This window comes from Phoenix dactylifera, chromosome 4 (assembly GCF_051530095.1).
Source record: "Phoenix dactylifera cultivar Ajwa chromosome 4, Ajwa_hap1_PhDact_Kaust_v1.1, whole genome shotgun sequence".
Classification (NCBI taxonomy): Eukaryota; Viridiplantae; Streptophyta; class Magnoliopsida; order Arecales; family Arecaceae; genus Phoenix; species Phoenix dactylifera.
The window spans coordinates 3,944,459-3,971,216 of record NC_143193.1 but is presented as its reverse complement, the minus strand read 5'-3'; the positions used below and the strand labels follow the sequence as shown (position 1 = coordinate 3,971,216).

Here is a 26,758-nt window from a genome sequence, read left to right as displayed (position 1 = left end):
CGGCCCGATGTTAGAAAAGACATAATTATAATTGTTGTGAAGAGGTAAATCATTGTAAAGAGGAGATAGGATTCATATTCCCGGTCGCCCGAAACCCCTTGGGGTTTCATTGATAGTACATCCGTAGATTTTTAGAATTCCAGCTTCGTGGAATAAGAGTCCCCTCGAGAGATTTCAACTTGTACGCTCCGGGTCGTTGCACTCGGGCAATTCGGTACGGTCCTTCCCAATTTGGGGTGAGCTTTTTCCGTTCGGTTGGCTGAGAAACCTCGGCTCTCCTGAGGACGAGGTCCCCCGTCTTGAAGAGCTTGGGCTTAACTCTGGCGTTGTAGTACTGGGCCGTCTTCTGCTGGTACCTTGCCATGCGGATCCGGGCGACCTCCCGTGTCTCTTCGACGAGGTCCAGATTATTCCTGAGCCGGGAAGAGTTGGAGTCGGCGTCGTAGTATTCCACCCTTGAGGAGGGGAGGCCGATCTCCAATGGGATGACAGCCTCCGTGCCATATGCCAGGTTGAAGGGGGTCTCACCAGTGGGTAATCGAAACGTGGTCCGGTATGCCCAGAGGACGTTGTACAAGTCCTCGACCCACTGTCCTTTGGATCGATCAAGCCTAGCTTTGAGTTCCTGCAAAATGGTGCGATTAGTTACCTCAGTTTTCCCGTTTGTCTGGGGATGGGCGACCGAGGTGAAGCGGTGATCGATGCCGAGTTCGGAGCAAAATTCTCTAAAGTGGATGTTGTCGAACTGCCGGCCGTTGTCAGATATAAGGATGCGGGGGAGTCCAAATCTGCAGATTATGAATTTTCAAACAAAGTTCCTCATCTTTTGCTCGGTGATCCGAGCCACAGGTTCAGCTTCGACCCACTTGGTGAAGTAGTCGATGGAGACGACCAGAAATTTTCTCTGTCCGGTGGCCAGAGGGAAGGGGCCCAGGATATCAATCCCCCACTGGACAAATGGCCAGGGGGCAACAATTGAGGTCAGCGGGGCCGAAGGTCGGCGCTGGACGTTGGCGTTCCGTTGACACCGGTCACACTTCCAGACGAAGTCCGTGGCGTCTTTCTGAAGCGTGGGCCAAAAATATCCTTGTCGCAGGATCTTATGGGCTAGTGCCCGACCTCCCAGGTAGTTTCCACAAATCCCTTCATGGACCTCTCGGAGAGCATAGTCTGCCTCCGAGGGACGGAGGCATTTAAGGAGGGGAGAAGTAAATGACCGGCGGTAAAGCTTATCTTCATACAGCACATACCGGGGAGCTTGACGCCTGATCCGGCGAGCCTCCAGCTCGTCGTGTGGGAGAGTCCCGTCCCGGAGGTAGTTGATGAACTCGCCGATCCAGCTTGGCTCGAAGTCAATGCACATGGTCGGTTCAGGTTCCTCCATGCTGGGTGTTCGAAGATATTCGAGCACCGTTATCTTGGGGAGTTCGCTCATGCGGGAGGTCGCTAGTTTCGACAATTGGTCCGCCCTGAGGTTCTCCGTTCTGGAAATGTGTTGGATGCTGAAGAAGCCTAGGGCGGATGTAAATTCCCGCACTTTTTGAAGGTATTTCTGCATTGATGGCTCCTTTGCTTTGAAATCCCCCTGGATCTGGCTCACTATTAGTTGGGAGTCACTGAAGGCCTTTAGGTCTTCTACCCTCAGTTCCTTTGCCAATTTGAGTCTGGCAATGAGTGCCTCGTACGCTGCCTCATTGTTCGAGGCCGGGAACTCGAGGCGTAGGGCCTGTTCAGCCACTACCCCGTCCGGGCTGGTGAGGATGAGTCCCGCTCCGCTACCCCCCGAGGTCGAGGAGCCGTCCGCATGCAGGACCCATGGTGGCCTCGGAGTCTCCTCTGCGGGTGCGAGTGGCGGCTCGGGGTCGTCTGGGAGAGTGCACTCCACGAGGAAATCGGTGAGTACCTGAGCTTTAATGGCTGGCCTGGGTCGGTATTCAAGGTCGAACTTCCCGAGCTCGACCGCCCATTTGGCGATCCTTCCGACACGATCCGACCTTTGCAGTATTTGCTTCATAGGCTGGTCGGTCAGTATGGCTATGGTATGTGCTTGAAAGTAAGGCCGGAGTCTCCGAGCTGAAATGATCAGGGCAAAAATTGTCTTCTCAAGCTTAGAATATCGGGTCTCAGCATCCCTGAGGACCCGGCTGGCATAATAGACTGGCTTCTGGAGGTTGTCCTCTTCCCGGACCAGGACTGAGCTCACTGCGATCGGAGAGACGGCCAAGTATAGATAAAGGACCTCGCCCCGCCGAGGCTTAGTAAGCAGCGGGGGGGAGGCCAGGAGGCACCTGAGCTCTTCGAAGGCCCGTTGGCATTCCTCCGACCACAGGAAGTTCTTTGGCCGCTTTAGGATCTTGAAGAATGGGAGACAGCGCTCGGCCGACCTGGAGACAAACCTTCCCAGGGCTGCGACCCGCCCAGTGAGCCGCTGGACTTCCTTCACCGTCCTTGGAGGTATCATCTCTTGCAATGCTCGGATCTTTTCAGGGTTGGCTTCAACTCCGCGCTGGGTCACTATGAAACCCAGAAATTTTCCCGAGGTGACTCCGAACGCGCACTTCGCCGGGTTGAGCTTCATTTGGTACCTCCTGAGTTTGGAGAATGTTTCATTGAGGTCGGCTACATGGTGCTCCGCGGCTCGGCTCTTTACCAGCATGTCATCCACGTAGACTTCCATATTTCGGCCGATCTGGGTAGGAGACCTCCCGGATGAAGCCGGCTTCGAGGAGTTTATCCACTTCTTCGGCTGCCGCTTGCTGCCGTTCCGGGGCAGAGCCCCGCTTCTTTTGTTTCACAGGCCTGTAGGTCGGCTTCACCTGGAGTCGGTGGGTTATGACCTCAGGGTCGATTCCCGGCATGTCGGTGGGCGACCAAGCGAAGATGTCAATGTTGGCCTGGAGGAATTCGATCAGGCGCCTTCTTTCACAGGGGCTTAGGCCGGAGCCGATCTGCACAGTTAGTTCTGGGCAATTTTCTTGTAAAGGGATTTGATTAAGGAGCTCACCGGGCTCTACTTGTTTCTTCTAGAGGTCATCCCTTGCGTCCAAGGTTTCTATGGGCAACGTGCGGCCCATCGCTTGAGTTGGCGCTTCGGCTGATATCCCTTGCCGACTCGACGTTCCAGTTGGTTGCTCCGCTATGCGGGTTGCCATGTAGCACTGTTTGGCCATCAGTTGGTTCCCGCGGACTTCGCCTACCCCTCGGTCGGTGGGGAATCGCATGAGTAGGTGGCAAGTCGAGACCACGGCTCGGAGGGCATTTAGCCCCGGTCGTCCGAGGATGGCATTATAGGCTGAAGGTAGGCGGACCACAAGAAAGTTCGTCCTCATAGTGCTTTCTCGGGGGGCGAGGCCGACCGTGACAAGAAAGCTGACCTCGCCCTCGACCGGGACCGAGTCTCCAGTGAATCCGACGAGCGGAACATTAATTTTCCGAAGCTGATTTTCTGTTGACCCTATCTTTTGGTAGGCGTGGTAGTACAAAACATTAGCTGAGCTTCCATTGTCAACTAAGACACGTTTTACATCAAACTTATTTACAATCATGGAGATGACTACAGCGTCATCGTGAGGGGTCCCAACCCCTTCCAAATCCTTATCCGAGAATGAGATGGCTTCAGAGGTGCGCGGGCGCTTTGAGGGGATTCCTTCTTGGGCTGAACCTCCAGCCGGGGTTCCTCCAATTACATTAATGGTGCCAGTGATAGGCCTGTTGCCGTTCGAGTTTTCAGGCGGGGTGGCATTTTCCGTTGGCCTTCTTTCCACGCGTCGGTTCCCTACGAACCGATTGAGTACTCCGCGGCGGATAAGCGCCTCAATCTCATCTCGGAGCTGAAAACAGTCCTCCGTGTCGTGCCCGTAGTCTCGGTGGAAGCGGCAGTACTTCCTGGGATTGCGGAGAACTCCTGTGTCCCGCATAGGAGGCGGAGGTCGGAAGAAATCCCGGCCTTCAATTTCCATCAGGATCTCGGCCCGGGGTGCGTTGACGGGGGTGTAATTTTCGTACCTCCCCGGGTGCATCCGAGGTCGTAATGGGGGCCCCGGCCGAGGTGGGGACCTCGGTCGAAGCTATCCCCGCTGCCGAGGTGGGCTTCTCAGTCGGGGAATATTCTTCTCTCGGTGGGGGAATCGGCTTCTTTGACGGCCGCGCTCCTCGCGGGGTTTCTTCTGCTTCTTTGAAGCTTCTTCTGCTTCTTTGAAGCTTCTTTGACGGCCGCGCTCCTCCTCGGCCTTAGCATACTTCCGAGCTCGGGCTAGCATCTCAGTGAAGTCAGCAGGGAAGCTCTTCTCGATAGAGAAGAGAAATCTGTAGGAACGGGCCCCAGTCTTCAGCGCTGACATGGCTATTAACTGGTCGAGCTCGCGAACCTCCCATGTGGCGGCGGTGAAGCGGTCAAGATATTCCTTGAGAGATTCTCCCTCCTTCTGCTTGATATCTAGGAGGGAGTCCGACGTCCGCCGTTGGCGTCGGCTGGCAGCAAAGTTGGTGGCGAACTGCCTGCCGAGCTGCTCGAAGGAAGATATCGTGTTCGGCTTTAGCCCAGAGAACCAAAGCTGAGCCGTCCCTCGGAGAGTCGCCGGAAAGGCTTTACACAGTACAGCCTCCGAGGATCCTTGTAGGGCCATGAGAGCTCGGTAACTCTCCAAGTGGTCGAGGGGGTCGGTAATCCCACTGTAGGGCTCCACTTGAGGCATCTTAAACCTCGCGGGGACCGGCTCATCCTCGATCTGGCAGGAGAAGGGGGACTTGGTGGTGAATTCAAAATCCCCCTCTTGTCTTGCCTTCTTGCTGTGGAGCGCTTCAATCTGGCACTCCAAATGCTCAACTTTCCTGTCGAGCTCCCCAACCCGTGGAATCGTCACCGTGGTTTGCTCCGGCTCACAGTGGTCTGGGGCTGATTCAGCTTCAGAGGGTTGGGGTCTTCTGTTGAGACCTTCCCCCGGTAGCTCTCTCTGGAGGGAGGTCCGCCCCTCATCGTTGGCTCTGGAGGAGCCATGAAAGCTCTGGCCTGGGAGAACCGGGCCGTTAGGGGGAAACTCCGGCAGGACCTGGGCCTGCGGGGGGAGCGTTGGTAAGGCCTCCTCACGCCGCAGGCCTTGAACGGCGGCGGCCAAGGCCTGGACTTGCTGCACCAGGACATTGAATTGCTCCGGCTGGACCTGAGGAACCGGGTCAGCCGGAGTCGGCGAATTCTGGACGGAATGTCCAGGACTCTGTGGGGGACGCCGGGAGATGTTGAAGGCCCCCTTGCTTCTCAACTTCATGATCGCAACTCGGGCCCTTCCTCTAGCGCCAACTGTTGCTGGAAATTGGACCCGGGGGCGATCGTCGGTCGAGGAGGGGGAGCAGCGTGTGGACACAGGGGAAAGGCGGTCCGTCGGCGGGCGGCGTCCTCCGTCTGGGTGCCTGCAGAAAAAGCCGGTGGCCGGATCTTCCGGCGCCGGCCCTCCGATGCTTGAGTCAGAGGGGGCCGATTGTGTTTGAGAAAAGAAAAGGAACAATATCTGTAGAGTATGGTGTGTCCCCCCCCTCTAAGAAGCAAGAGCTCCCTTTTATAGGGGGGTTGGTTTACCTGTGATGTGATGGGGCGAGGCCGTTGTACTGCTCGGCATGTTGCTCGGATCGGCTCACGATCGGGTGAATCATTGCATTGATGTCGGAGGTGGGGTCGTTGTATGACCCGAGCTGGCACGCAATCGGGCGAATCATTGCATTGATGCCGGAGGTAAGGCCGAGATCAGAGACTTATCATAGTTGATTGGACTCTACTGGGCTGACTTGCCGTGGAGAGCTGCGAGTCCGTAGATAACAGGAGCTATGCGCATTAATTGTGGAGTAAGTCGGAGATCCGCATTAATTGTGGAGTAAGTCGGAGATCCGCATTAATTATTGAGTGAACCAGGGTTTTGCTGGGGTCATGGGCAATAAATGCTGGGGCAGTGGCAGGATATGGCCCTCGGCCAGACCCCGGAGGGGTACGGCCGTAGTGGGTGGTCGACAAGAATAGATCTCGGGTGTCGAGAATTTTTCCGGGTCGGAGGTTTTGAGGTCGGGCGTTCCAAGGTCGGACGCCGACTTCGGCTGTCCAAGGTCGGCGGTTGTGCGGCTTCTTAGGGGTAATTATATTGCTGGGGAAAACCATATTCCCCCAACATGTATATATATATATATATATATATATGTAAGTATTATTTGATCACACTTAAGTATTTTTCTTTCAACAGTTATTGCAATTTCATGAGGACTGTACACTAATGGAGACATCATGCCATCAATAGTTGCACCAAAGTACAACTTCGGTCATGATTAATGCCTTGGTAATGTGCAAATTTGTAATAATTATTTCTCCGGATCCGAACATAATCCGGCCCGATTCAAATTTTTTAGTTTGGGACCAGATTATACATGGATTTGACCCGAATGATCCGTTGATCAAAAATTGTAGCTGTAGACCTGACACAATCCGATCCCGATCTTTTATTGGGTTGGGTCTGAGTCCAATATGAGAACCTGAACAAAAAAACTAAATTGGATCGGGGTTACTCATAACTCGGACCAAATTGACCTATTTGCACCCCTAATCATGTTTTATACTCTAATAACACATTGCAATAAAGATAAACATGAACTAGTTCTCACTTCGCAACACTCCTCAAAAGGAGAAAGAACCAACCGTACCTAAAAAAAAAGGTCAAAAAGAGCTGTACAGAGAAACAAGGTAAGTGAGGCCCTTAGCTTTGTAACTGAGCAGCTGGGACAATGTTGAACCAACCATGAAAAGATGCATCAATAGCATGGATAAAATCACAAGATATTTTCAGATTTCGTGCTTTGAATTATTCTTTATTTTTTCCACAAAGATATCTAAAATAACTACATAACAATGTAATCAAGCCATCTCACTGGTTTATAATTAATGTTTCCATAAAATTAAATAGTTAAGTTTCAGCAATCTAAAGGTTTGGAACTTGCCACTCTTGTTTCTTAGTCGCCTCTCTCAATGCCTTAAGTTGTTCGTGCTCTCGTGGATAAACACTTGTCTCCAATATATACTGGGAAAAAAGAAAGAGAAAAGATTAATTAGAAATAATGGGGCAAAAAAACCCTCCGCAAAGAAAGAAAGTTCTCTTTATTTTTAACTTTTCAGAAGTGAAAAAATTCTGAGAAAAGAGAAACTCCCTTTTTTTTCTTATTTTTTTCTTTTCCTTTTCTATTCTCTTGCATCTCTTCTCCCTTCTTTGTGTCCTTTTTTTTTTTTCTCCTCCTCCTCCTCCTCCTCTACTATATATCCCAAAAGAAATCATGAAGAAGAAAAAGAAGAAAAGAAGTGACCTTGTAAAGGGCATCATTCTGCAAGAGATGTATTACATATCCTGCTGGGATAGCCATTGATGTTCTTCCGGGGTTCCGTAATGGAGATCTCTTAGTTCGGCACCCTCTCCTTCCTCCATATATATATATATATATATATATATATATATATATATATATATATATATATATATATATATATATATATATATATATATATATATATATATATATATATATATATATATATATATATATATATATATATATATATATATATATATATATCCCATGGGTTGTGACTTGATCCACAAAGATAAAAGAATATATATATATCTTGATGCCTACTCGATCACCATGAGAGGTGGTAGGTGAGGGTGGCTATGATTAGGGGGTATCCACACCATTTTGCAACCAATGGATACCTTGCAAATTTAGTTTTTTTTGCTTTTCTTCCTCCTCGGGAACATAAAAGAATTCATTTCTGTAATTGGCTTCAATGATGATTCCATCAAGATGAGCATTTTTAAAACGTTGGCGTGCCTCACGCGCAGCAGTAGCTACTTAGATAATTTATACTTTCGAGCTGTTTTTTTGGTAGGGAAGTGACAACACCGCAGATTTTTTTTTGATCGGGAAAGTGACAGCACAACAGAACTTCGGCAGCATACGACTGCTGAGGTCGGTAAAAATCGAAATAGTCGATATATAGAAGATGGCTCGCAAGAAATTCATTTATTGAAGTGTTTTTGTCAGAAAAGCGAAAACACAGTACAGAACAAAAAATTCAACAAAGTAGTGAAAGCCGGCTTACCCTCAGGCGACTGAGATGGATACCTAAGCTCGGACTTCCAAATATATTTATTATAATAAAGTCTAAGATAAGAATCCAAACGCATTAATATTTAGAGGCCTCATTCAAATGCTACGTATCCTTATAACTATAAATACATTCAGGCCTCCAACTACATTTATATTAGGACATATCTTTTACTTAAGAAATTTATTGTTTCTTTTCTTATTTATGCATGGAGGCCCTCAAATGCATTGAGCCGTTTCTAAGGATGGCATTTTCTATACGAAAACTGTAGCATGATATAGGCTTAGGCTTATCGTTTAGAGGTCTTCGAAACTATCTCTTTATATGGGGCGGTCTATTTTGTTGTTATCTAGATTGGTGTGACGTGTACTGATGGTCAGATAACGGCCGGTAGTAGTTCTGTTCATGTGCCAATTATAGTGCTGCTACAGTTGCTAGTTGCCCAAACTGTCGGTCCTTGTTGGTACGTATTGGTCAGCTCTTTGACTAGGACTGAAGTCGTGCGGTCCGAGCTACACAAGAAAAGTTGGTCTGGTCCAAAAAGGTGTCAATATTTTCCTCGTCGATGCCAAACAGATTTCATCGGCAGTTCTATGCATCTTAAAGTTACTATGAAGGGAAAAACTTGACATCATCTTCTCGCAATGATGACGTTTAGTTTGCAAAAGCAGACTAGAATGTAGTCATTTGATGTGTAATTGGAAGAATCAAACATTTTATTATTTCTAGTTGGAAAAAAAGCAGGGGACCATCCTATGACATCCCTAGAGCAAGAGAGAGAGAGAGAGAGAGTAGGTTAGGGATTGGCAATTTGGACGGATCGACTAGGGCTAAATTCAACTTGGACCATAACCATAACTGATCATTCCAGACATAACAAATGCAAATGCAACTGATACTTCACTTGTTAAACTAAAAGTTACATAAAATGAAATAGTAATTAAGACTTTATATCTTTACATCTTTCGGAAGATGTGATTCTAAAATTCATGTAGTCTATCCTCACTAGTCACAGTTTCTTTTTTTTTTTTTGATAAATACGGCAATTTATATAGCTCTAACTTGAGTACATCCTGCCAAATCACGAGAAAGCAAATCGTACAAAGGAGAAGGAATATCTCCTATAGATGTCCATAGAAACTCTCCGGAGTGCCGGACGACGAAGGAGGCGATCCAGTCTACTGCTCTGTTCACCTTCCGAAACACATGTGTTGCCTGCAAGCCATCCATCTCCTGAATTAGCCTACGAATGACTCTGATGAGAGGATGGCCATCACTATATTTGTCCACATCTCGTATGCCTAGTCATAGTTTTTAGTATGCCTTTCTTGCAGCTACCATTAGGAAAACATAATTTGTCATCATACTCGTTGAGGCTACCAAGAGCAGAGCTGATAAGAGGTTAGGGTGGTTTTTTCGAGCAGCTAGAAAATGAGGAACATTTGCTTTATGTCTGTAATATCCATTGAAATTGTACTTATATATATAATATACTCTATTAGCATTTGTCTTTTGAGGAAAAATTTGTACCATCCTCAGGAGCAGCAAGATAGTTGTTACATTGTTTAACAAATTATTCAGTCTCTCACCCTCAAAAAAATAAAGTTGTTTTGTCTCTTTGTTTCATGAAGATCTACAAACGAATGGTGCACCCTGCCTCTATGGAAACAAGATTCAGATTCAAAAAGAGAAAAATTCTCTTTGTATTTTCTGAAGAACACCCAGCGCTTGATGTCAACATGAGCTTTGAGTAATTTAAGGTGCAACTTTTTATGAAATGATATTTGAATTATACATCCTTTAGCTATGCAGCCTAATTACATTATTCTTAATAGCAGAATTATTTTATGCTTCAAATGTTAACTCTTTATGAACTTGGAATGCAAATAAGCGGCATGTTTTATGAGTATTAATCTCATCATTCAAATTTAGCATGTAATAGTTATCGAACAGAGTTAAAAAGTAATTTTTAGATCTAGTAAATTCTGGACTCATGACTTTGCTAAGAGGTTCAAGGCCTACTTTTCCACGAAAAGCACAATATTGCAGCCGATGGCTATAAGTTCCAAAAATGCATGAATTGGTAGTGTGATTACAAACATATCTATCTATATGCGTGAATCAGTTCATAGAAACCTGCAAGTAATCACACAAAACCTGCATGCAATCATTTTCTATTAAGTTGGGCGCAACTCCAATATTTTTTTCAAAGGGTGCAACTCCTACATATCTCTAAAATAAATCATTTTGGCTTTTATTGTTTAAAGCATCAACATGTGTTCTTATATATGATTTATGCACATCATACTTGATTCGTACATTCTTATTTAGAAATATAAATAGCAGTATTTTCTACTTAAAGATTAGTGCAGACAAAATGATATGCAAGAGTGAGAAACTCTGAGGAGAGAGAAAGTGAGTTTGAGGCCTAACGGCTAGCTGCTCGTCGGTGGCTCTCGGCGAGGTTCTTCTCCGTCTACAGCGGACGGCTCCATGGGGGGGCACAGGATTCAACTGTGGTCCGAGGAGGAGAAGTTTGGCGCCGGGTCCATCGTCAGACAGCGAACTCTTCGGGGGTGCAGGGGAGGGCTGAGAGGCCGGTCTCGCCGGCAGTGGTGGCGGAAGATCGGGAAGCTCTGGCTTCCTACGACCGAGTACGCTTTGTTTGTTTTCATCTAACCAATCTGTGCGCACGTTCGATGGGCCGATGGATCAGCAGGCGGGCCCTTCGGGGACAAAGCCGATGGGGAGCTCGACGTACACGGCAACGGTGGCGGGCAAAGGCAAAGGTAAGCTTCCTGCGGAACGGGGGGAGACGTCCAGGGCTCCGGCAAGGCTGGGACCTTGGGTGACTCACTGGCCCTCGGACGAGGACATGGCTCGGTTGAGCCGCCGCTTTCCGACGGTCTTGGAGCTGTCGAAGGCGCCCATCGAGCCGCCCACTAGGAGTGGGAAGGCCTCTCGGTGGTGGCCCGCAGCCTCGGCTGCTGGGTGCCGGTCGAGTGGGTGGCCAAGGATGTGGCCACCCGTGGGAAACTTGCAGGGAAGGTGGAGGTGGTGCCGCTAGCCGATGACCACCTAGCCCTGAGGTTTGGGTCGACGGCGGACCGCGACCGGGCACTCAATGGAGGCCCATGGGTGGTGGTGGGGTAGCTCCTCGCCATGGAGCTGTGGGTGCCAGAGTTTGCGTCGAGGGAGGTCACCATGAAGACGGTCGTGGTATGGCTCCGGCTACCCCGGCTACTGTCGGAATACTGGTCGGCCGCGACCATACTAGAGATTGCAACCCAAGCGGGGTGGCCGCTCGCCATTGACGGGGTGACCGAGCAATGGCGAGCCATGGGTTTCACGCGGGTGAAGGTGGCGATCGATGCCACCGAGCCCCTTCTTCCGAGGGTTCTGATCCGGGGGAAGACGAGGGTGTGGTGGTAGCCCTTCGTCTTTAAGAATGTCGCCGACTGTTGCACCAGATGCGGCAAGATAGGCCACTCGGCAGTGGCGTGCCACCAGCCGGCGCCGGAGCAGACGGAGGAGAGGGGGGGTGGATTTGGGGGTTTCTCAAGCAGGGCCGAAGTCGAAACCCGAGGAGGTTAATCAAGGGCCGATCTATGGCCCTTGGTTAGTGGCGAACCGACCCCGGCTCCCGAGGGGGCCACCGCCGTCGCGACCGGGGAAGATGGTCGAGCCTATGGCCGAGTCGCCCTTGCCTCGGCCGCTTTCTCCAGAGGACCGGGCTAGCCCTCCGGTCACTTCTTTGTCGTACCTCAACGGTTGGCAGAAACCAACCAAGGTCGCCCGCCGCCACTCGCCGTCGAAAGGCATGCTGGTGGAGGGGGTGGGTTCTGGAGTCACATTAGGCCCTCCGCAGGAGTCTGGCCTGGGCGAGTGTGACCTGGATGGAGGGACCAATGGGGCGGGGGACCGGGTGATGGTTAGCCACCCCGAGGCAGAGCAGCTGGCTCAAGCCCCCTAGGAGGTGGTACCTCGAGGGGACAATAGGAGAGCAATGATGACCGGATTGCAGTCGTAAGTACCACTAGTAGGCCGGCGGTGGATCATTCGATGGTGGTATAGAGGGTCCGAGCGGCAGTTATGCGGGTTGTTTCTAGAGTGAGTGAGGATGACGGTCAGCATGGGGAATGTATCCCGAGGTAGCGCTGGACCCGGTGGCCCAGGGGGTGGATGAGCCTGTGGCCAACCTCTCAGATTTTTCTCCATGAGGATTCTAGCATGAAATTGTAGAGGGGCGGGCAAGCCATCTTTTAGGATGTTATTTAGGAGATTAGTGCAGGTCAACAACCTAGAGATCTGCTTCCTCTGTGAGACACGGTTGTCCGGCAACGGACTTCGTCGAGTGTAGTGCCGCCTGGAGGCCGACTGGGAGTCCTATGCCATAGACTCCCAAGGGCTGTCAGGGGATATCTTGGTGTTGTGGAAATGGGGGGTGGCGACAGTGGATGTCTTCCACAACTGCCCCCAACATGTTATCATGATTGTTACAAAACCTAATGCTACTCCATGGGTATTATGTGGGGTGTATGCGAGCACCAATCATAGGAATAGGAGAGTCCTCTGGGACGAGATTACAAATCTAGTTGCCCAGGGGTTTCCGACCATGGTGATAGGTGACTTCAATTGTATTCTGAATGCAAGTAAAAAGAGAGGAGGATGACCCTTTACCGATACAGTAGACCAGAGAGAGTTCCGTGATTTTCTATCGCAGAACGGCTTAATGGATCTAGGTTTCTCTGGACCGCAATTCACTTGGTGTAATAACGAGTCTAGCGAGGCTAAGGTTTAGGAGCGGATAGACAGGGCTACTGTGACCCTTGATTGGATCATCCGATTTCCTACCTATCATGTCAAACACTTATTCCGTATTGCTTCTGACCGATGTCCACTGTTGTTATCAACAGTCTCAGACTCCAGCCATCACAGCCCCTTCCGTTTTGAGAAGGTGTGGTTGTCTTACCCTTAATCCTGGGACATTGTTCGGGAGGCGTGGTCTTTGCCGGTGCACGGCAATGCCATGTAGAGGGTATCGCGAAAGTTGGAACTAACTAAGAGGTGGCTCCACCGTTGGAACTGCGAGGTGGTGGGAGATATTTTTAGGAAGATGGAAGTGGTGGAGGTCGCCATTAGCGATCTTCAAACCAAAGAAGATCAGGAGGGTGAGCTCCTGGAGGTGGACATGATGCGCTTATGTGGGCTACTTGCTGATCATCACTCGTTACTACACCAGCATGAGATCTTCTGGAGACAGAAGTCTAGGATCCAGTGGGTTAGAGAGGGAGATCGGAACACCAGTTTCTTCCACCGAACGACGGTTATCAGGAGACAGAGGAGCATAATTCGTTCCCTGCGAGATGGGACTAGTCGGCAGGTGGAGGGGGAGTCGGAGGTCAGTCAGGTATTGTTGGACTTCTTTCGTTCCAGATGGATGGAGGATAGGGATTCTGGGGATGTCGGCTAGCTCCCAAGGGCAGATACGCAACTCGGAGTATCGGAGAATGCACTCCTGGTGTGGCCTATGACAGGGGAGGAAGTTCAGGAGGCGGTCTGGGCCTTGGTAGGGGACAAAGCTTCAGGGCCAGACAGCTTTCCACCTTTCTTCTTTAGGAGATATTGGGGCATCATCCAGGTTACGGTGGTGAAGGCAGTGCGGTACTTCTTCAGTCATGCAGTGATGCCCGACGACTGGAGAGCTACCTTTGTCACGCTGATACCGAAGCGCCAGGATGCGAGAGAGCCTAGCCACTTCAGGCCTATCAGCTTGTGCACAACCCTTTATAAGATTGTGGCAAGGATAATGGTGGGCAAGATGAAGCATCTGCTGCTAGGCCTCATCTACCAGGAGCAATGTGCTTTTGTGGGAGGTAGGAATATCTCTGATAAAGTTATGCTGGCCCAAGAAATGATGTGAGATCTTCGATGTGCCTCTAAGCGACAAACCAAGATGGCAGTCAAGCTAGACATGGAACGGGCTTACGACAGAATTCGGTGGAGCTTCTTGCGACGCGCTTTGGAGTGCTTTGGCTTTCATGAGATCTGAATTGTGTCGGTGTTGGGGTGCGTCCGGGGGTCGAGGTTTTTCATCTTGATCAACGATACGCCTTCTTCCTTCTTTAGGTCTACTATGGGGCTTAGACAGGGATGCCCTTTATCCCCATATTTGTTCATCATTGGTTTAGATGTTCTATCTCGGGCTCTGCGGAGTACTTGTGCTAACTGGGAGCTGGAGGCTTTTGTTTCTGCCCCTGGGTCTCGGTCTATATCACATTTACTATTCGCAGACGATTGTCTACTCCTGGCCAGGGCGCGGGCAGCGGATGCACGAGTTCTTAGGAGAATATTAGCGGAGTATTGCGTAATGTTGGGGCAAAAGGTAAACCTTCAGAAGTCAACAATCTCTTTTAGCCCTAGCACTGAGCATAGGGTTAGACAGGAGATTCGGGGGATACTAGAGATGCCGGTTTAGGATGGGACCTGGAGCTATCTGGGAGTACCCATTACGGGCATGCGGGTGGCCAAGTGCTCTGGTCTGGTGCAGAGGATTCAAAGCAGACTGGAGGGCAGGAGGGCATCTTCGCTCTCTTTGATGAGTAGATTGACGCTCATTAGATCAGTGCTAGCTTCCATGCTGGTCCACCTCATGGCCAACGCAGTGGTTCTGAAAATAGTACTGATGAGGATCGAGCGGCTACATCGGAGCTTCCTGTGGGGGTTGTATGTAAGGCTGCAAATGGGTCGGGTCGACCCGTGACCCGACCCGACCCGCCCCGAATTTTAGGACCCGCGGGTCCGGGTCGGGTCTGAAAATTGGATCCGAATTATTTTCTGGGTTGGGTCTGGGTTTACCGAACGGACCCACCCGACCCGACCCGAATGGACTCGAAGAGAGAGAGAGAGAGAGAGAGAGAGAAGTGGAAAAGCCTAAGGGGAGTTGGGTTGAAGCCTGGAAGGATAGCAACAGGCATAGGTTCACAGAATCCAAAGGAACTTCGGCCCGTCAGGATTCTCTCTCGATCTATTACACTGTTGATACCTCTGGTGTCTCGGTAGCTGTTTTTTTTTTTCCTTCTGTTTTTTGGTTTTTGTTTCTTTTAACTTTTGAAGGGAGAAAGTGAGGGAACGCTGAACTGAATATGGGTCATGTGCCAGTTTTCTGCAATGGAATTGGATTTTGGAAGGTCTAGGATTTTTCTTGCCCTCGTGAGAGGGGAGCTGGGAGACACCAAGTTCCGTCCAATCAGTCATACAGATAAAAAATAGTGTGATATGAAATTTGGCTTGCAGACCGGCTTAGTTAGTACGTCATGGGTCCTTTGTTCTGAGTGGAGGTCAATTGCAAGTCTTTCGAGTCATGGGTCACCCAGTACCTCATAATTATGATATGACCAAATTAGATCTGCCCAAATTCTTCCTCAAAAGCACAAAAAAATGGACCCGATTCGGATCTGAATCGAATCCGACTCGAACTCGGACCCGACCCGAATCCGACTCGAACCCAACCCAAATCGGGTCGGATCACCCCTAGTCGTATGGAGGGGGTCACGGGATGTACTTAGTGGCATGGGAAAGTATCTGTCTACCAGTGAGGGAGAGTAGCGTCAGTGTGTTGTCTCTTGTGGAGCGGCGCGAGGCGCTGATTGCCCGACATGCAGCTCGATTCACGTTGGAGCCGCAGGGTTTCTGGAGTCAGACCATGGCTGCTAGATACGGCCGGACGGGCACTGCAGCGGCGATTCGCAGTGGGCGTCGCTGCTCATTTATGTAGCGAGAGATTGCAAGATACTTACCCACAGTTGGGGAGAATACTAGATGGTTGATAGGCAATGGACAGAGTATTGATGTGGTTGGCGACCCAAGGGTGGGTGCCCTACCCTTGAGACTCTGGCCGACCATGGTTGACATTGAGGCAGTGGAGGGACTGCGGATCTGTGACCTCTTTGTCCTGGGCAGGGCTGCTTGGGATGAGGCTAGGTTGGGTCACATGTTTGGGACACACCTAGCTAAGAGGGTCCGGTCCCTTCCGATTTCGGGGTATGCGGGTCCGGATACCCAGGTGTGGAGCACGTCGTGTAGGACCGGTGTGAGGGTGGGGGAGCTCCGTGTGCTCCGGTCGGAGCATGAGCCAGGTCCGGAGTGTGCCTAGGTCTGGCGCCTAAGCCTCCATCCGAGGGTCGCACTGTCCTTATGAAAGGTCGTATGGGATCGGCTTCCGACGAGAGCAGTACTTAGCGGACGGGGATTGAGGATGCCCCCTAAGTGCAGGGCATGCAAAGCCAATGAGTCGGTGAACCATGCACTATTTCAGTGCACATGAGCAAAGGCGGCGTGGCTGCTACGGGAGGATTGGTCTCAAAGGGACCAGTTCTTATAGACCATCCATTGGTGGTCGGGCAACCCATTGACACGCCAAGAGGCAGTTAGAGCGACCTGCATAACATACCAGATATGGCTGGCAAGGAATGCTCGAACCTTCAGCGAGCAGAGCATGTCACCAAGGCTCGTGGCGGAGAGCGCCCGGGCACAGGCGGCAGAGATTAGTCGTGTTTCCTCCTTAGAAGGACTTTTGATAGCTTGGGATATCTGGGGTTCCCATTCTGCCTCGACAACTTCTCGTACGGTGTTTTTCACCTGAGAGCCCCCACCCCCAAGCTTCCTCAAGGTCAATTTTGATGGGTCGGTGCTGGATGGTAGCACAAATGGTGGAACGGGTTTCGTCATTAGGGACCCGAATTCTAGAGTCGTAGCGGCAGGAGGCTATCAGTTATTTGACTGCACGGTTCCTGGAGCGGAGCTGAGAGCTGCTTGGGCGGGTCTTCGACACGCTCAGCGTGTGCTCTCAGCTAGTTCAGTCATTTTGGAGGGTGACTCGGCTATGGTCATCAGCTAGATCCAGGAGGGTCAGAGGGTCGGTGCTGCCAACTATCCCTTGATTCGCGATATCTGAATGATGGTGAGGGACGGAGGGGTGGTCCAGGTGAAGCATGTGTTTAGAGAAGCCAACGGGGCTGCAGATTGGGTGGCCACATATGTGGGTAATCATGCCAGTAGTACCCTATAGGCAGGGGACGGGGAGCTGCCTCGGGAGCTCCATGATATTTTGTTTCCGATTTTATTTGGTGCATCCGTACACATGTTGTATAGATCACTCGGTCTAGCAAAAAGAAAAAAAAAAAGAAAAAAGAAAAAAAAGAAAGAAAAGATATGCATCATCCCCAGCATATCAAGAAAGAGGCACTTTTTAATAGGTAGAAATTTTATTAAATCCAAGTAGATACTGAAGATTTTCAAAGGGAACAATATCTAAGTAGCTCCATGTCTTATTTCCATATATAAAGTATGCATAAAGAGACGTGATCAAGTCAGGGCAATCAGATAATGCAGCAAAAGATGGTAAGTCCATCACCAATACAAACTTATGATATATCAATGCGAGAATCAGCAGCTAAGAAATCATTAAACTTCACTTGAAGGTTTCTCACTTCAATGAACTCCTCGGGATAGGATGGATTCACTGGAACAGCTACACTACCAGACCAAAGCGTATTATCATATGCAATAACTCCTCCAACTTTGACAAGTTTTAGCAAACGTTCGTGGTATTTCCCATAATTTAACTTGTCGGCATCCACTAAAGCAAAATCAAAGAGGTTATCTTTCTTTGTCTACAATTATCCAAAAAGTTATGCAATCGCAATAAAATAGCCAAAAGGTACTTCTGTATAAGAGTCCATCATAAAATGGCCGTAAGGTACTTCTACATACTTGGCACTGTCATAGGACTGACTGTTGGCTATTTGAACAATATTCAAGTTCTCAAAATAGTGAGGTGGGTCGGCCAATAACAATCACCCATGCCAACAAGCGATTATTTCAATCAAGCAACCTTTACACTATTATGGCAATGGCACCATACTCTACTTTATCACCTGAATAAGAGATTTATTTTCTAATTCTTAAGCTTCCAAGAAATGCAAGAATCACTAAGACAATAACTAATAATACGGTGGCAGTTAATAACATATACTGGCCTAGCTAGCATCAGAGTATGCTCTAAGCTTAAGAAAAGAAGAAGAGGGGAGATATAAGCTTCTAGTAATGTAACAAGGTAAACAATCTAAGCTTACCCTAAAAACTTGAGCTATGATCGTATTAGGCTTAGTAAATCCATCTTCTAGCATGCATCTTAGAATGCACACTTGAAGGGATAAATGGGTTGGGTCAAAATGAGAACCTGGTTGACTAAATAAATAATTACTTTGGGGGGATTGAACTCACATTCTCCAATAATCTGAGCTTTGACACTAAGTTGGAACAAGAGAAAAAAAAAAACCAAAGTATGCTCAAATATGCAATGTAAATTAAGATATATGTCATGGGATGCCCCACATCACTGATAAAGAGGTGCCACATGGGTTCACAAGGTTGGGTCGATCTCCACCCAATGGTTTAAGTTTTTTAGTATAATCAAAACACATAATTAGATAAGACGCATACAGATGGTGAGTCCATCACCAATAGAAACTTGTGATATCTCAATCCGGGAGTCAGCAGCCAAAAACTTATTAAACTTCAGAAAGTAGTCTCTGACTTTGGCATCATACTCAGAAAGAGGAGTACCCACCGGAGCAACCACACGACCAGACCAAAGAGTATCATCATAGACAATAACTCCTCCAATCTTCACGAGTTTAAGCAAGCGTTCATGGTATTCTCCATAGTTTAACTTGTCAGCATCAACAAATGCAAAATCAAACAACTCATCTTCCTTTACCTGCAGTTGTCAGTGAAATTTCGTTATCATGATCATATAGCAGTAACTTCCTACATAGAGAGTTTCACTTACAAATTGTCTTGTTTGAAAACCCAATGATAGTTTAACCATATGGCGGCATTGTAGTTTTAGAACAAAAATATTGTTTTCCATTCAAGCATTCCATTTTTGTTAGGTTCTTCAAAGGTTTACACTCAAAAATCAGAATAGAAGCAACATACTTGCTTGCCAAGAGATGAGAGCAATATATTTTTTAAAAGCCCGAAGCATATATGAAGAGTGTCGAAGAGATTGGTAATTTTTATGCTTACTTTGTATAGTGGCGGTATTAAGATACGATGATTTCAAAGTAATTTGATCCATGCTTTGACAATATAAATCCCTACATTTGCAGCTATTATTTGTATAATTTAACTGAGTAAATCACATAAATTCTCTTGAGGTTTATGTTTGTTATACTTACACCTAATAGTTTGTAAAACTTACACTTACACCTAGTTAAATTAACGACATTAGTGAATCCATTTACCTCATATGAAAAGTCAAAATTGTCCTTGAATGAGGAAGAGAATACATACATTTTCTTAAATCTTTGGGTGGTTGTTATGTCACATAAAGTTATTTTGCCATTTTAAAATTTTTTTCTGATGTAATATTTGGATCTCATTTAAAGTTAACAGTTTGACTAATGTTCTGTTAGGTTAAGGTTAAAGTGTTGGATAAAAATAAATCTCAAGGAGGTAAGCGTAGATTTTTCATACTACTGGGTGTGTAAATATAATTTACTCCAAATCTCTAGGAGGTACGTAGTGAATAAATAAAATACAAAATGATTAGAAAATAAATTAATTTTGCACTCTTTGACAACAAATATACTTTATGTTGGAAGTCTAATTCAAACTTAGATCAAAAGTTTGAGATCTTGTCTTGAGTTATAGAGTAGGAAGAGTAGGTAAGGTATAATGGCTTGATGAATTAAGTCATCTAGTTTGGGCTGTGCAGTGGTTGAAAGGTTGTTCTCAATATGAACCTCTGCAGACTAGAGGTGTCATATGGCCATGTTTTGAGCTCCTTATTGGATAAAGATCGGAATGTAATCTTGGATTAGTAAATGACAAATGAGATACAAGTGGTGAAGAGCTTACCATGTGAATAGAATGGTACTTGGCTTGGTAGTGTTTAAGTGGAAAGGGAATGGCCGTGTGTGAGAGTCTATATAAAAAGTGAGTTCAGCAGTATAGATTTAGAGAGTATTTAGTAGTAAAATAATATATTGTTTTGTGTGGTGCTACCATTCTAAATTTCAGCAATGAGGCTCTATGCTTACTCCATGATTTTTATGTTGCTAGTCTTTTGACACATGAAATACACATGCAGAAGTCAAAAAAAGATATCAGATTATCAATTTGATCGTAATTACGCAAGTATGTAGGCTAGTCCGCATCTTGATGTATGGCATATGTATGTTTTATTGACTTAAAATTTCGATCAATTAAAATATATTTAATTATCAGCAAAGGATATTGACAAGTGCCAACATTCTACAAAGAAAACAACCTTTAAATTTGAGTAAATACATATAGTTAGAAAAACAAGCATCCACATAAGCATATATAATTTTGGAGTTGCAACACTCTAATTCACAACATATTATATCATGCAAAAGATTACAAACTCAAGTTTCTAAATGATTAACACAGTTTGGGACCAATTGATAATTGCTATTGGGGACCCTATGGAAAGAATGAAATGATAGAATTTTCATTGGAAAAATCAAGCTCTGGTTTTGCTCTTATGTAAATGGCTTTGGAACAAGAAGCCTAACAAGTTCTACATATCATCGAAGATTGATTAATATGATAAGATATCAAAACCAAGTTTACTGAAGGTCATCAATTCAAATCCTTCCAAGCCAATTATTAATTAATTACCCAACTCCGATGTCATCTTATACCTGTTACAGTCTCCAAATGGATGATTCAAGCTGCATGTGAGACATATTAACCTAATATAAAATGTTAACCTATTTTCGGTCAACCAGCAAAATAAAAAATATCAAATGCATAACAGGTTATTTTGTTTAGTCACTATGGAAAATGGTCTAAAAAGTCATTATCCCTGTTGTATAATAGCTATGATAATAAAATAACAGCCAAATAATTGCCTTTGTTTAAATGGTTCATTATTAATATATAAAATAGAAAAAATTATGGTATTTGTAACTTCAAGCACCCCTTTAAGATTATATTATGAAGACCATTATGCTACACCATGATACTTTTGTAATGAGGATGCATCAGATTTAACCTATTTTAGGACTTACACAGTATAGATACACTAGAATGAGCTATAGACTAAGAAATTTAGGAGTCAAATGTTTTTTCTAAATTTTTTAATTTTAATTGGTTGGATTGCATAGTCTTCTCTATTATCTAACTGCAACTGAAGGGATTGGTTTAAGATAATGAGAGTGAGATATCAATAAGAGTCATAATCTTTTCTCAAAGTTAACATAAATAAGAGTACTAACCCTTTTTTAAAAACAAAGTAAAGAAGAGTCCTAGCTCATATATAATAATTCTATCTACTTAAAAATCATCCCATTTCATGGCAGTCATCCAAAAGCAATAGCAAGATAGCAAGATACCTATTCACTCATGCGAACATGCATATCTATTTGTAACAAAAGGAAGATGTAGAATTTATTTCATGGGTCTCTTTTGTTTTGATAGATCTCTCCTTAAAAGTGGGCATAAAATGATTTAATAAATTTGGCAATTATGCTAATCTATATTTTTTTGGCTTAGCTCTATTTATTATATGAAACATTTTTCATTTGCTCGAACTCAAATATTTTATGATTTATATCCAGGACACTTTTATTTTATTTTTTTGTTAATTTTTTGTTTCTCCAAACACATGCAAAGCTTTGCAAGGGATATCTACATGGCTTAACCTATGTAAAGTTCTTTTTTATTAATTAAAGACCCAACTCTTGCTTTTATTGCTAGAGCAAAAGATAATTACTATACACCACAAAAAATATTATGCTTGATATATGTGGAAAGTTACCTCCTGGAGCATTTTATCAAGAGCAGAGAGAGCTTCTGATTCAATAAAATTAATCTTGTCCTCAACTCCCGCTTTTTGAATAAATGGTAGTCCTATCTCAAAGTATGATCGGTTAATGTCGATTGCTGTAACCTACAACAAAGTATGAACAAAAGGATAAAGGGTCATGAACACCAAATTTTTATAGTTCGAGTTTTTCAAAGATATTCATGGTTGAGCATTGTTTTCTGACATGCATTCATAACTTCAATAGTATTGTTTAATCATAAGTTTTTGCAAATTTGTTTAAATGTATCTTTTCTGAATAAACTCAAAATATAACCAGTTAAATGCAAAATAAGTTGCGCACACACAGTCATACATGTATATAATATATATGTCAGTATGCATGTAGAAACATACATATCGACTAGACTATACATTAAAAATGTCTAGTAATAGAGCTTTTGATGTCCAAAACCTCATACAAAACAAAGGGAAGGTAATTTCCTTTTCATCCTTCACTTTGCTTTACTCTGGACTTTAGTTTTGCAAACAATGCCATTAATTACATTTTGAACATCAGTTATATATCCATTTAAAAGATTACACATTTAATTTAGTTTTTCTTTATCTATTTCTCACATGTGTTTTCAGAAATATATTAGTGGTTAGAGAATGGATTGGACGTCGTAGGTACCCTATTTCTCCATCTTGTAATAATATTTAAGATCTAAAACACAAGATGAATGAGTAGTAAGCTATTTTTAGACCTGCTCTAATTCAGGAACAATATGCTACTTCTACTTATGCACCTATTACAGAGATGAAGTATAGGTGTCAATGTTTTAGAGACTAAAGGAGGTGTCAGTGTATGCACTGAAGGTCCATGGAAGATACATATTTTCTATTCTAGATATTTCCAGGCTTTTAGATCAGAACTAGTAGTGTGATTTATCTTGGATGAGCCATCATTGACTTTGTATTAATTATATCTTTTACCAATAATTTAATGTAGTATGTCGTCTGACTCTTTCGAAATGTGTTCTGGTTAGACTATAACTAAAAATTAAATTTTTAGTAAACATTTAATGATTCCAAATCAATGGTGGATCATTTTAATTAAAAATCTGCTCAGGGTGATCATGATCTAGGCATTATAAATGCCTAAAACCCGAAGATCATATGCTCGGTGGCCACATACCTGGGCATAAAATAGGTAATGAAATTACTAGTAAACATAAACAAGTGAACACAGCATTATTTTAATGTGCTAAGGAGTTGAAAAACCTTGCCCTCCGTCGGTAATGCTAGTGCTGTCGCAAGGAGTGAATAACCTGTGAACACACCAAGCTCAAGTGTCTTCTTTGCATTCATGAGCTTTAGAAGTATAGAAAGATGTTGGCATTCCTCCGGAGGCACCATCCAGAAATGCCTGCGACATCAAAAAATAAAAAGATAAAAAAAGTGGGTAGGGGAGGGTGGTCTAAATGCTAATTATAATCGACTCGCATAAGGTTAAGTATTAATAGATCGACAACTTTGAATAAGATATATCATCATACAATTCATTTAATATAGTCAAAGTTCCCTATGCTGTCCTATGATGTATGCAGTTTCAATTTTAACCAGTCTTTAAATAGTTAATCTTATTTACCATTTGTTACACATAACTAGTTAAAGATTGAGATCTCCAGAAAAGTTAGTTAAAGAATTCACTAATCATCTGGATTTGGATTAGCTAAATTAGTCTGGCAATGTTACTTAAGGATACCAAATCAAAAGAAGGTCCAATATTAGTTTGAGGGTCCTTATTAGACACAACAATGTCTGATGAATGAAGAACAGTGAAATCAAACTATCATGACATAGTTAATATATTGGACGAATGTGATAGTAATTTCAGATCCACTTTATACAATAAAGAATATATCTCGTTGGCTATCACACTCTACAAAAAAAGTTCAAAAAAAAAGGAATTTCTCACTGTTATCAGGAATGATAAACAGGGCTAGGCTAGCATTTCTTGGATCACAGATAAATCTTATTTTAAGCAAGCTAGTACATCAGAGCATCGGATTTTAATAACGCTTATGGTCTGTTTGGATATTCCTACAGGATTGGAGCTTGTTGACCCATCGGCCATCTAGCTTCCATTTTTTAGGAACCTATCAAACCTAGCATCGATCCTAGCTTTTGGGCTATAAGAAGAAAAAAAAAAAAAGATAAGAAAAATTTATGAAGGTCTTTTTTTTTTTTTCTTTCCATAGAATTTGAGCTAGGTAGAGTTTGGTTGATATAGGATTATACTTAAATGGACGGCCCAATCTTAGAGGAATAGCCAAACAAGCCCTTAAAATACTTAATGGTGGCTTTTGAATACTTGGCATCATACTGAAGGCTGCAAATGTGTCGGGTTGACTGGTGACCCGACCCGTTCAGACCCGATCCGACCCGTTTTAGAGGACCTGTGGAGCTGGGTTAGGTTCTAAAATTGGACTTGTTCTATTTTTAGGGTCAGATCTAGGTTTTCTGAATTCTGACCCAACTTGATCCGATCTATTTGAAATTTGAACAATTTTAGATTTCTAACTCTACGATCCGATCCGAAAAAAAAAGCTGCTATAATGTGATAGTTCTTCCGGCAGTTCTCTTCGGTGCCCATGAAAAATGAGGTGAGGCTTATGGTCAACAGCAATATTGTTACAATCAGAATCACAATCTCTACATCATGCAAGGGGGAGTGGTTCATGGTTCACAATGCAACGGCAATGGTGTTAGTAAAAAGGGAGTCAACTTTTGGCGTATTGAGGCTCTAGACCGCACCCTCGACTCAAGAGTTCGAACCAAGTTGCTCATGGTGTGGAAGTCTCTCTCTCTCTCTCTCTCATTCTCTGTGTGTATGTGTGTGCGTGGGTGTGTATGTGCATGCGCGTGTGTACATGTGCGTGTGTGCGCGCGCGATGGCACAAGCATCTTCTGATAATGCTGATGTCTTCAAGTACATGTCCAAAACCGTTATTTAATATACCACAACAAAAATAGTTGTCTTTGTATTTTTCTATCCATATTTGAATGAATAGTTTGAAGACAAAATATAATGTGTGTTATACCATATACATTATTAACTAGTACCCGCTTCAATGGAGACTAACAAGAGATTTTATATACATATATACATATATATATATATATATATATATATATATACATACATACATACATACATACATATATATTGGCTCACACTTAAGTATTTTTCTTTAAACAGTTATTGCAATCTCATGAGGACTGTACTCCGATAAAGACATTGTGCCATCAGCATACAACAGTTGCACCAAAGTACAACTTCGGTCATGTTGGTAATGTGCAAATTTATAATAATTATTTCTTCGGATCCGAACAGAATCTGGCTTGGATCCAAATTTCTTGGGTTGGGAGCAGATTATACATGGATCCGACCCAAATGATTCGTTGATCAAAAATTGTAGCTGTGGATCTGACACAATCCAAATCCGATCTTCTATTGGATTGGATCTGAGTTCAATATTAGAACCTAAGCAAAGAAACTGAATTAGGTCGGAGTTACTCATGACTCGGACCAATCTGACCCATTTGTACCCCTAATCATGTTGTATACTCTATTACATGATGATACAATAACACATTGCAATAAAGATAAACATGAACTGGTTCCCACTTCGGAACACTCCTCAAAAGGAGAAAGAACCAACCGTACCCACAAAAAAAAAAGGTCAAAAAGAGCTGTACAGAGAGACAAGGTAAGTGAGGCCCTTAGATTTGTAACTGAGCAGCTAGGACAATGCTCGAGTTGTTAGTGCTGATCACTCTTTGCCTTTGGACTACCCTCTTTCATGTTAATTCAGTAGGAATTCCTCTTGCCCAACCATGAAGAGATCCATCAATAGCATGGATAAAATCACAAGATATTTTCAGATTTCGTGCTTTGAATTATTCTTTATTTTTTCCACAAAGATATCTAAAATAACTACATAACAATGTAATCAAGCCATCTCACTGCTTTATAATTTAATGTTTCCATAAAATTAAATAGTTAAGATTCAGCATTCTAAAGGTTTGGAACTTGCCACTCTTGTTTCTTAGTCGCCTCTCTCAATGCCTTAAGTTGTTCGTGCTCTCGTGGATAAACACTTGTCTCCAATATATACTGGAAAAAGAGAAAGAGAAAAGATTAAATAGAAATAAGGGGGCAAAAAAACCCTCCAAAAAAAAAGAATGTTCTCTTTATTCTAATCTTTTCAGAAGTGAAAAAATTCGGAGAAAAGAGAAACTCCATTTTTTTCCTTATTTTTTTTCTTTTCTTTTTCTACTCTCTTGCATCTCTTCTCCCTTCTATGTGTCTTTTTTCTTTTCTTCTCCTCCTCCTCTACTACATAGTCATATCCCAAAAGAAATCATGAAGAAGAAAAAGAAGAAAAGAGAAGCGACCTTGTAAAGGGCATCATTCTGCAAGAGATGTATTGCATGTCCTGCCGGGATAGCCATTGATGTTCTTCCAGAGTTCCTTAATGGAGATCTCTTAGGTTGGCACCCTCTCCTTCCTCCATATATATATATCCCATGGGTTGTGACTACTCGATAAAGAGGTGGTAGGTGGTCGGTGGTAGGTGAGGGTGGCAATTATTAGTGGATTCCTTGCAAATTTTTTCTTTTGCTTTTCTTCCTCCTAAGGAACATAAAAGAATTTATTTTTTTAATTGGCTTCAACGATGATTCCATGAAGATGAGCATTAGTTGGCGTGCCTCACGCG

The 26,758-nt window shown here is 44.5% G+C and overlaps 2 protein-coding genes across 5 annotated transcripts in view; both read right to left on the bottom strand.

Annotated features, from left to right (window-relative positions):
- LOC149753606 (norbelladine 4'-O-methyltransferase-like) overlaps positions 1-21,980 on the bottom strand; it is a 53,009-nt gene extending 31,029 nt beyond the window's left edge. The window contains exons 1-2 of one of the 3 annotated variants that reach the window (XM_089930044.1): positions 7,333-7,488; positions 6,973-7,052 (exon numbers count right to left, since the gene is read on the bottom strand). In XM_089930044.1, the coding sequence (XP_089786170.1) occupies positions 6,973-7,052; positions 7,333-7,389 (137 nt within the window). In that variant the 5' untranslated portion in view covers positions 7,390-7,488. Of the gene's footprint in view, positions 1-5,572; positions 5,792-6,972; positions 7,053-7,332; positions 7,489-19,944 lie in introns of those variants that run through there. The other 2 variants (XM_089930045.1, XR_016400146.1) reach the window with 2 other exon arrangements.
- Positions 18,481-26,594, bottom strand: LOC120107378 (norbelladine 4'-O-methyltransferase-like). Of its 2 annotated transcripts, XM_089930047.1 has the most exons (5): positions 26,436-26,594; positions 26,075-26,154; positions 23,256-23,400; positions 21,987-22,118; positions 18,481-18,914 (listed from the first exon to the last, which is right to left on the bottom strand). In XM_089930047.1, exons 1-5 carry the CDS (start codon positions 26,490-26,492, stop codon positions 18,621-18,623), a joined length of 708 nt encoding a protein of 235 aa, XP_089786173.1. In that variant the 5' UTR covers positions 26,493-26,594; the 3' UTR covers positions 18,481-18,620. The 2 variants fall into 2 exon arrangements, with proteins under 2 accessions (XP_089786173.1, XP_089786174.1); XM_089930048.1 differs by lacking the exon at positions 21,987-22,118.
- Positions 26,595-26,758: the final 164 nt, after the last annotated feature.